This window comes from Clinocottus analis, unplaced genomic scaffold, assembly GCF_023055335.1.
Source record: "Clinocottus analis isolate CAN_PGR_092001 unplaced genomic scaffold, fCliAna1.0.p SCAF_22, whole genome shotgun sequence".
In the NCBI taxonomy this organism is placed as follows: Eukaryota; Metazoa; Chordata; class Actinopteri; order Perciformes; family Cottidae; genus Clinocottus; species Clinocottus analis.
The window spans coordinates 1,750,723-1,762,215 of record NW_027175954.1 but is presented as its reverse complement, the minus strand read 5'-3'; the positions used below and the strand labels follow the sequence as shown (position 1 = coordinate 1,762,215).

At 41.5% G+C, this 11,493-nt stretch overlaps 1 protein-coding gene across 1 annotated transcript; it reads right to left on the bottom strand.

Moving 5' to 3' along the window:
• Nucleotides 1–280: 280 nt before the first annotated feature.
• On the bottom strand, nt 281–10,792 carry LOC137792911 (monocyte to macrophage differentiation factor 2-like). Its single transcript, XM_068588718.1, has 7 exons — nt 10,066–10,792; nt 6,061–6,142; nt 5,668–5,828; nt 5,373–5,447; nt 5,176–5,277; nt 3,964–4,033; nt 281–3,853 (listed from the first exon to the last, which is right to left on the bottom strand). The coding sequence occupies exons 1-7, from the start codon at nt 10,077–10,079 to the stop codon at nt 3,650–3,652; spliced, it is 708 nt and encodes a 235-aa protein (XP_068444819.1). The 5' UTR covers nt 10,080–10,792; the 3' UTR covers nt 281–3,649.
• Between the last annotated feature and the right edge of the window lie 701 nt (nt 10,793–11,493).

Below are 11,493 nucleotides of genomic sequence, written 5' to 3'. Positions count from 1 at the left end.
TTAATCACAGTAATTTGTTTTAACGTTCACCTTTGTCTTCTGTCTGATTTAATTCACTGTTCTTGACAGGAAAGTTTGGTTCATACAAAATAAGCTGAAAAGGAGTTAAAACGTACAAAGATCATACTGTCAATAGGGCATAAATGCAAATAGCGTTGTTTTTTCCTTATATGTATTATTATTATTATATTTCATTGTATGATATGAACTAGAATAAACAAATTCTGTGGAGGGAAACATTATTTTTCCAAAGAGTTACAAAATGTTGAATACAAGAATATACTGCATGAAAAGGCTTTTTTATTACAAGAGAAATAGAAAAGATAAAAGCATAGTTGGCATCATATAGGCTTATCACAGCACAAAAGCACCACAGACACACACGCACACACACACACACACAAAAAAAAAAAAGAAAACTGGAGAGAGAAAGAATATGAGATAATATACTCCGTCTCGTACAACCATAAAGAAAACACCAGCAGCACTGAGAACACAGTCAGCAGCTCCACAATCACAGAGCGTCTATAAACAATGTACAGAGGGTCCATGAAGGCTTCATGGAGAGCTTACAAAACTCTATACAAAGTCAGGTGGGCGTTGTATGTCTGAATGGGACAGATATTAAATTCAAGACAAGACAAACAAACGTCAAATCCTCAAATACTTCATCTCAGCGTCACCAAACTTGCCTGCAGAGCAAGTCGAAAATACTGGCTATAATAGGCTCTAATACCCAGGAGTACTCCAAAACAGCTCAACGCTCAATCATTTGGTGTTTCTCAGAGGCTCAAGTAAACACTGAGAGTACAAGTACTAAAAGGTACTCTTATATTTGAGAGTATATGTGACAAATGTCATTCCAAACTAAGATATCCACAGTGTGACAAATGTAATTCCCAGTCCATTGTGACAATACATTTGCTCTGACATTAAACGATCACTCCCTAATGATTAAAAGAACTAAAGGGGAAAACAATAACCACAGAGATTTGTGTTACTTCCAGGTTATCTTCAACACAACGTGTTTTTTTGTTGGTCAGGTGTCTCAAAAAGTAATTCATAGGGTTCTTTTGAATTGATGTTTTTTGTTCGTCACTAATAATTCTCTTGAACTCTACAGTTTAATGATGCATTCATATGCTCGGTGGTGAGTTTTAACTGCACAAAAATCTTTGTAATATTGAGGAATGAACATTATGAAGTTTTGCAATGAAAGTATAGTTGAGACGACCCTTTCAGGGGCAGTTAAGCAGCAGAGGACACAGTTCCTGCACAGCTGCTCCTTTGTTAAAAATGTGCAGATTTGTTCTATAATCCTTTGATAACATTGGCAAAGTTTGACTATTTAAAGAATAAATGATCCAAAGAAATATCTTTAACATTGTAAGATATGGTAATTTTGGCCTTCCACATTTTTTTTTCAAGAGCTCCTGCTTAAAATTTGTGTTTTTCACTGGATTTTCAAAGCAACTTTAAAGGGCTGGTCATTTAAAGTTCTTTATCTAAGACTAATCCTGCTGCTGTCATATCCTTTGTGTCTGTATGACAATGTATATCTGCCTTAAAGCTTTGTCCTGTTTGGTCGCTTCATAAATATTACCCATGTGTGCAGCTTGCAGAAAACATTTCTGCCCTACGTGGGCAGCAGCCGAAACAGCCGGAGCAGCTTTAGCGGACCTTGAATGTGGCTTCACAGGCTTTTTCAGCCCAAATAATCAAAGTCCTGAGAGACAAACAGCAGCGAAAATATGTTGAACAGGAGCAGAGTTTTTTTTTTTTAAGTTCTTTTACACCTTTATATGCTAGACTGCATGACCTCTTGGTCCTCTGGCCGCATTGATCCCACCATACGAGCTCGTCCAATACACCGTGTGCAACCACATACAGCTTAACACTAAGAGTACATACATGTTTCAAATATACTTTTGATGTGTTCAAGGTACATGCGTGCACGTGTAAACATAGACTCAGCCGATTACAGGCTTTGGATTCATGGAGTCTGATAGTATACATACAAACACACAAGCATACACACACACACACACACACACACACACACCACACACACAAACACACACACCTGAGATGCCTTAATATTGGGCCAGATTGTTCAACAATACTATAGCTTCAGTTTCCTTTCAAGTGTGAGAAGTATATGGTAGTAGTGTGCTATCAGGTACGGCAGTAAGTCTTGTGGCAGTGCTAAATTCAACAGTGGTTTCCCCTTCTGAGGTTCAACCATGTGGCGTTTACAAACTCTATCAAACGGTCCCATTCATTAAGTTGTAAATGGTGAAGATAATCACACTTAAAGAACAGTAGAAGAAAAATAAAGATGAAGTCTATACATAAATTGTACGTCATTAATAAATATATACTTTATAAATCGTACTGATGACATCGTCACTTACTAAACCTATAATCGACAACAGTAAACTATTAGGAGTCAATAATTATGCTTGATAATCTACTGTGTAGAGAGCCTGGTGAATGTGGAAGCACACAAGTGAAGTCCATGAAGATCTGTATGTTCAAAAAAATAAAACAAATATTCCACAATCATGTTTGATTTGGAAATTTGAGTAAATCACTGACTGAAGCAAATGATGTTAAACCATACAGTGTACTAGCAGATAGCACGACTAGAAGAACACAGCAGTAATAATACTATTTAGTAGTAAATTACTGATGTTGGTAAATATAATGAAACCAAAACTAGTTGATGACGATAATAATACTTTAAATAATGTCCTGAAACTAATTACGATAGTCGAGTCAGCTGATTGTAAACATTGTCGTCCTCCTGACAATAAGACAATGCCTTCAATTCAGCTTCTGAACACTGAATCTGGACGTGCACCACACAGAGAGAGATCTCCATAAATAGTAATTCAACCCCTGATCTTTGGAATGAAACCAAAGTTCCTTAAAAAATTAACTTAAGATAGAACTAAACCAGACTTTTAAAAATAAAAATAAAAATTAAAAAAAAGCTGTGTCCTGATTCACGGGATGCCTCCTTTGAAGTTCAGAGTTTTTACAACAAGCTGAAACAAGAGGAAAACATTTTTTCCAGTAGCCTCCACAGTGTCCTACAATCCGATGGTGTCCTGCAACGGTGCGTTCAATGTCCTCATCAACTCACAAATGATATGAATATTAAAGATACATTTAATTGTTATGGATAAATCTCCCATTCCACTCGTCCACTGTTTAATGTGAACCATCAGATATTGATAACCCTGCCTGAGTTTGACTCTTGGTTCCTTATCCACGCTCGCAGCAGAGAGATGTTGGTCGAACAAACTGTCCACGAATGAAATATCTCACGACAACAAGTGGATGGTTTGCCATTAAATTGGCCAAAGGGTCAACATCACACCTCACACCAGTTTTCATTGTGAGCATGCTAGGATGCTAACATTAGCTCAAAAGCCCACCCTTTTTTGCTTTACGAGTTGACGAGGATCACCTAAATGCACCGTTAGTTTTTGTCAGTGCGACACTTCGCTGTGTGTTTTGGGGGAGGAGGTTCAGCCAACTCGATCTCTCCAAAGGAAGCTGCCTATGAATTGGGACACAGCTCGCATCGTCCCCTTGAAGTTGCTCAAACACAGGAGTAACTCTCTTGAGGTCAGCCCTGATGTCATCTGGATGTCTGGACCTGATTGGGTGGCTGGGCATAAAGGTACTTCCAGATGGCGTAGTAGTGTACGGACGCTCCCATAGCTACGAACAGGTGCCAAATGGCATGAGCGAATGGGACGATGCCATCGCTTTTAAAAAAGACCATCCCCAGACAGTAGCAGGCTCCGCCCACCAGCAGCTCACACAACCCCGACTGCTCCGGCTGCAAAGAAGCAGACATCTTATTACGTTTTCAGATTTTAATACATGACAATGAGGACATGAATTCAATTTAAAAAAAATGAAAGACTGTAAGTGAGACTCAATGCTCACCATTGAGAGGATGACCAGAGCAGGAAAAACTCCCATCACGGTGTAGCAGATCAACTCCGTGATCTTGTACCTGACACAAAGAGGAATAATTCAGCTTGGAAAAATCAGTCTTAACTCTTAATTCTCAACTCAATGTCCCACTTACTGGCTATTTCTGAGTCTTCAACTCTCACAAGACCTAAACACAGAACTTCTGTCAAGCGATAACAAGAGGTCAATAAGCCCCGTCTCTCACAACCATGGTGTTGACAGTGACTTTAGCAGTCAGCTAACAAAAATATACGATATATTTTGACATATCTGTTGTATGTGTTCGAGAAGGTCTTTTGTCCCGGCAGCAGTTTGATTTTTTTAATGAACACCTTTAGTTGTGGTTTTTAGAGTTAAATTGAGCATCTTTTCATGTTGGTTATGTATCTTGTTTCATATGGCATTTTCTGGTGTTCTTGTAATGTGTTTTTTGTCTGTCGTTGTCTATGGTGACAAATGAGTTTCCCCACTGGGGATAAATAGTTAGTTAGTTAGTTAGTTAGTTAGTTGTCTGTCTGTCGTACTTTGTCTTGTTTCCTGTGTCTCCTGATTGTTTTGTTCCCTTCACCTGCCCTCAGCCACTCCTGTGTGTCCCCTGATTGTTTGATGATCTACCCCTGTGTTTCCCCTCTCTTACGTTTAGCTCGGTGCGTTCCCTTGTCCCCTGTCAGGTCGTCGTTTGTCGCTGTTTACCTGTGTGAGTGTTTCGGTTTCTGTAAACGCCAGTGAAGTGCCCTTTGGTTTTTTGCTGAACCCTGCCTCCTGTCTTCCTCTGCACCTGAGTCTCCACCTCACCACACACGGTCGTGACAATATATTGTAGTTGTCAAACAGAAGATTTTAAAAGCTTTGTATTATTAGTTTAACAAGGCTTGCTCAGGTAGAGTAGCCAAGGAAACATGGACTGATGATCTCATGAGGAACAAAGAGACGGACGTGGATATTGGTGTGTGAACTTGTCCACTGATGCGTTTAGGTACAGCCTCAAGTTACCTCACAAACATCCGAATCATTTTCACACACAGAATATAAATATCATGCAGTTGTAAAGCTCAAATAAAACCAGTAAGTGGACCTTTGAGTTGAGGTCGATACGTCACACGAGAGTGACATTGATTAGACGGACAAAGAGAGAGACGGTCCGACATTGATGAAAGTCAACGGATGAACGTATGAACTGACCTCTCGTGGAAGAAGAAGACGTAGGTGGTTCCAAAAGAGGCCATGACCCAAACCAGCCAGCGCATGTGACACCCCCAGGGGCCCAGCTCCCGCAGGTTCAGCCTGTTGAGGCGCGGAACGGGTGACACATGACTACAAGCGCGATACGTAAAACATCTGCACGTGCACATGTAGACAAAACAGGCCAGTTAGTTTACCAAGGCGCGTAGGAGGCCGCAATGAAGAAATAGATCACCATCCTGTCACACATGTGGAAACAGTGCTCCACAGACCTGGAGAGAGAGACCAAACAGCCTCATGACAACTGAGTGACACTGTTTATACATGTAGCATCAGTGTGTTTTCATTCTCAAAAAGCAAAGCTGGAGTACGGGGGATACACATATGTGTCCTGGTGTGTGTCTGTTCAGTGTCCTCTTACATTTACTTTTTAAAACCATGAATACAATCCAGTCCAAGTATTGTGTGTGTTTTCTGAGTGTGTTTTTGTACCGCAGATGGCTCTTCTTCCAGGCCACAGTGTGGAAGAGGGTGGAGATGATGAAGAGCGAGCTGAGTCCCGCCCCGTACACCCAGGCCGACAGCCGCTCCCATTGGTCCTCCGACTGGAAGTGCAACACGGAGCTGCCCAGCAGGCTGGGGATTATCCATAACTAAATGAATGAATCACATAAATGAAACATGAGACAGACAGACGGATAAACACACAGGATGCAACTGAAATAGTGTGCATTAGTGTATCTTTAGAGAGAAATCACCTAGCGTTTACTGTTATGTAATAATGCACGATTCTTTTCACTGAGTGTGTCATCTGGACAGGGGTTAATGATTACTTTCTGTGGTCTGTGTGTGTGTGTGTGTGTGTGTGTGTGTGTGTGCCTTCACCGCATGCGTGGCACAGTTGGCAGCATGCTCATATTCTGTGGGCTGGTATCTCTTGTTAGGAGGAACACGGTTGTTCATAAACCTGGAATCATAAGAAAAGGACCAGGATCAAGTTGACACATCTTCATTAAAAATGTTTAATATCTCAACTGAACTCTACAACGAGATATTAGCTGTGCCAACATGCAACAAGGAGCCACTCTCTACACCCTGACACAGCTGAAAGTAATAAAGCAAATACATTGAAATAAACACAAGAACAGTATCCATTTGTGTCCCTAAAAGCAGAATTGGAGGGGATCACATTGGCAGGAATAAATGTTCTTTTCATGCCCTAAAACCTTTAGGATTTCTTTAGTTTTGTTTACTTATTTGGGACCAAGTACGCACTACAATCCTTTTATATAATGTGCAACCAAGTAAAAAGGACATGTATTTTTTATGAAGACCCGAGACGATAACACGAGCGCGAAGCAGCCGGAGCTCACGACCACGAGGACGCTGATGTTGTGATTCTAAACTGTAGCATCTTTAATATTTGTATCCATTTGTATCCATTTGTATCCATTTCAGAAACTCCGCCCCCCCCCCCACCCTTTCTCTGCCCCCCCCCTCCCTCCTCCCATCCTGTTCGTTTGCTTAGCAACGCTTAGATCCTGCTTCAACTTGTTGCCATGACTGCAGTTGCCTGGCAACAGCGGGTAACCACGGACCGACTGAACCGACGGACGGTTTTGTCCTGATGATCTCTTTCATAAACAATTCACATGTACAGATACGCCTGCATGTCCACACACACACACACACACGCACACACACACACACACGCACACACACACACACACACACACAGATATATATATATACATATATATCTGAGATATAAAATCCCTTTGAACAGACACCCAAACAAACAGAGAAACGGCTCAGGAGGTAGCCACCCCGCCAGTGATGTCACTGTTGTCATGGAAACCACCGAGCAGGGATTGTCTTTTTTTTTTTCTTCTTTTTTTTCTTTCTTCCCACACCAGAAAACTCCTCGTTCCTTTTCATCTTTCCTTCGCTCATCTCTCCCATCTTCCTCTCTCGCTCCCTGACCGAGTCGCCTCTCTGCTTCCCCGCGATTAAATTAACATGCGGGAAAATCAAATGGACAAAGACGTCCATGCAGACACGCACACACAAACACACACACGCACGCACACGCACGCACACACAAACCACAACCCCTCCCTACTTTTATGCTGCATCTTGCAGAGATAGATTTCATAAGAGACCTAGATATAGCAATGTCTCCATCTCATTCTAACACTGACACACATGCACACGCACGTGTGCGCACATGCATGCACACACACACACACACACACACACACACACACATACACACACACACATTTACACATTATTCTAAGATTGGTGCGACTCAAAATAAGAAACAGGAAGTCTTCAAAGGGAATACCACTCAAATTAAAAATTCATATATATATATATATATATATATATATATATATATATATATATATATATATATATATATATATATATATATATATATATTTAATTTTGGAGCGGGACAATCAGTTCTTTCTTTTGAACTGTGAGATGTTTCAGCCAAAGAACGCCTCACAGCGTCATCCATACAGATACATATACAACAAACATATCACATCCATTAAGTTATGAGTCATCTTCTCAGGGAAAAAGATCAAACGCTGCCTTCACAACCTCACAAGCGCTTCAGACCAAGTGGAGGGATATCACGCTCAGATCTGTCCACCTCACATTTCTGTGTTGTTGTGCAACAGTGTGAAACGGTAGAACATGATGTTCTCCTCCTACGCGTCAGCCGTTTCAAACCTTCTTAAATCGCTGATCGGGAGGTAAAACTGGAGGAGGAGGAGGATGAAAACAGCAATCCAGCTGACATGTAAAGAAAATGGTTGAAACAAACAGGCCTCGTGTTTCCTCCTGCATTGTGCTCCTTGAGCAGCTAGTTTCAGAGTGACAGGAACTCTTTTCAGAGTTATTAATATGAAGTGACCCAGCCCAGGAAAGAAAAAAACACACACGGTCCTGTCCCAAATAAAAGGCTCCCTCGCTCTGCATCCAACGCAAAGTCGTCTCTTTGGTGTGTGTGCGTGCATGTGTGTTTGTGTGTGTGTGTGTGTGTGTCTGTGCCAAGCCCAGCAGGCTTGGCCGGGTCATTAATGACTTTATCAAGCTGGCTGATAATTACCAGGCCAGAGGCCAAGGCAGAGCGACACAGTCAGTGGACAGAGAGGAGCAGCGCTGCGGAAACCTCACGAGAACTCTTCTCGTGTGCGACAGCAGGACGGACAGGAGGAGCGCTCTCGTTGTCTCATCGAGCCGCGAAGAAACAAAAACCTCCGTCCACTTAACGGTGAAGATGAATTCATCTCACAGCCTGGTCTTTGGTCGAGCTCGTTTATTAAGTGTGTACCTGGCTTAAAAAAGGGAAACGGTGAGGTAGAGAACTTCCAGTAGAGCTGAAACAATTAGTTCAATAATTGATTAGTCCACGGATGAAGGAAATTAGTCGACGACTGTTTTAATAATGAATTAATCGTTTAAGTCACTGGCAGGGGTGTCATAGTGTCTGGTTTATGCTCCTCAAATGTTTTATTAGAGCTGCAAGTCACTATGAATTAAATATGTTTGGGTTCACCTTGTGCTGTGGGATGTTGTGACAGCCATGTTTCATTATTTGACATTAATTTGTTCAAGAAAAAATATGAATCTTGGAATAGTTGTTTTTGTTTATTCTAGTGGACGTTGCATATTTTGGTATACAAAATAAAATAATTTCACTGTGGTTTAATCTGCGAGTGTTTTTTTTTTTGGTATATTAATGAGACCAAAGCATTTATATATTTTAAAGGCTTGATCAACACAGATTATTTGCAGTGATTCCTTGATTAAACTGTAACGATTAATCAGCTATGAACATATTTTTTGTAATTTTTCTAGTGTAAAACTGTGAATGAGGGAAAACGTAGTATTAAACATAACTGTGACAAGCAACTTTAAGAATAATAGTTATGGCGAGTGTGTACTTGTGCAGGATACATCATAACAGTGACATATAGTCTCCAACACAACATGACAAAACAGTTTTTATCACAGCTAATTATGAGTATGAGCTGAGGAGCGTTGACTTGTGGTGAACACACACGTTTGTGTTTCAAAAGGCTCATCAATGTGGTTTGCTCTAGAGTTTTGATAAGCACATTTTTCAAGAAAGAACACTACTAACAACCTGATTTCAGCTTATTAGATATGATTATTTTCTTCATTTTGTATCCGTGTTAACTGAACATGACATTGTAATACGTCACCATGAGCTCTAGGAATCTGTGATGGACATTGTCTACGATTGTTCTGATATTTTTACCCACCAAACATTTGATTAATGGAGAAAACAATCCGCACATTAACTGGTCGTGAAAATAGTTGTCAGTTGCAGGCCTGGTCTGCTCTGGTTGACCTCTTTGTAAACCACAACCATGAAAACATGGACCCAGACCCTCATGTAAGTCCACATATCAGAGAGGATGGGCGTGTGTGTGGCCTGGTGTGTGTGTGTGTGTGTGTGTGTGTGTGTGTTTTCAAGAAAGACTGTGCACACACATAAAGGGGAAAAAGACAGAGGAGACAACGAGATGATGAGGAGGAAGAGGGATGTGGCAGGTGTGTGTGTGTGTGTGTGTGTGTGTGTACTAATAATGATGCTCGTCAGGAAAACACACCCCGAGCTGCACGATGATCACATCACTATATGTCGAAATGTAAGCGTTTGTTTTATTTTTCATTATTGCATTTTTTTTTTCTAAACAGCTCGTTCCCAAACCCTTCATCCTCTCCATCCTCATCCTCTATCAAGTGGTAGCAAATATGATTCACATTTCTCCTCATACTTTGTATCATCAGCCGGATAACACCACCACAACAACAACAACAATAAAACAACATGACTTCACCTACCTTATAAGATTCATTTACAGTGGAAATAAGCAACAGTTGCCAGCAGACAGACAGTGTGGCTAAAGCCTGAATCCCTCTGAGCGACGAGCCGCCGATCACTTCCGATCCGGTCGCAGCGGGCAGGTCTAATGTAACGTAACGAGCATGGCCGTTTCACCGGGGAGGAGGAAGAGGAGGAAGAGGAGGAGGAGGAGGACGTCGTCCTGAATCCTCATCTCAAGCGGCACCGGGAGACGGATGCATCCCGACCCAGCTGCCTCCAGAGGCTCCAGTCCGGAAGTGTGGGCGTCGGGGATGGTCTCTCTCTCTCTCTCTCTCTCTCTCTCTCTCTCTCTCTCTCTCTCTCGGAGAGGACAGCCGCTTTCCCCCTGCACAAAGTGGTGATGGTGATGTTGGTGGTCTCTTCCTCTCCACCTCTCTCTCTCTCTCTCTCTCTCTCTCTCTCTCTCTCTCTCTCTCTCTCTCTCTGTTGGAGCTCCAGCCGCTGGATCACCTCATCACGACTCGGTGAGGTGGGTTGTTTCTCATCACTGAAGGCTGCCACATCTTCTTTTTTTTCTCTCTCAGGGATCCCGATTCATGGCTGAGGAGATGCACCGTTGTGTGTTATTGCGCGTGCGGTTCCCGGCTCTGCCTCCAGGGGGCGATGCAGGACGCGGAGTTTGGGCGCTTGATGATATAATATGATGAGGATTGTTGTTTTTTTGTCTGCGTTGTGTTGTATTGTGTTCAGTTTAGGGAGACACACGAGTTGGAGGGACACGGGTCAATTATTAAATAACACTGGTGAGCGAAAGAGTTGATCGACATGATGTCATAGTGACGTCATCTGGATTATTGATTAATGATTGGGGGGGAGCAAACTGGAGAAGGGCGTGGCTTTTGTTCTGGATTTTAGAATTTTGCACAAAATGTACCTTTCTAATGATCTCATCGCTATATTTACGGATGTTGATATTTCTTGTTGGGCCCACCCTTTGTTCCTCTTTTGTTCATATCTCACTTTAAAAGCTCACTTTTTTTTTGAAGCTACTAATTCTGTTTATGGGAAAGCTGGGTTGTTTGGCACAGTGTCTACGTTCAAAGTCAGCCACACCTTTACTTTCAACCTCAAAGTGCAGACTTTCTGACTATTATAGTTACATTTTATTCACAGTTTTGAAATCTACAGTGTGGATGTACATTGTTGGCTCTTTTGTTAGTTTTCTTCTTTCATACTGTTTTTATGCCACACAACTAACAATTACCTGTTTGACAAGCCACCAGAAGAGCCTTTGTATCATTTCACTCATTAAACTACGCCGTAGTAATGTTAAATCCCTTTACTATTTTTTATTTTGACAAATTAAAAAGACTCAACAAAATATCAAAACCACCCATGTGTACTTTTTTTGTGTCAATACAGAATAAAAACTCTTCTTCAGGTTG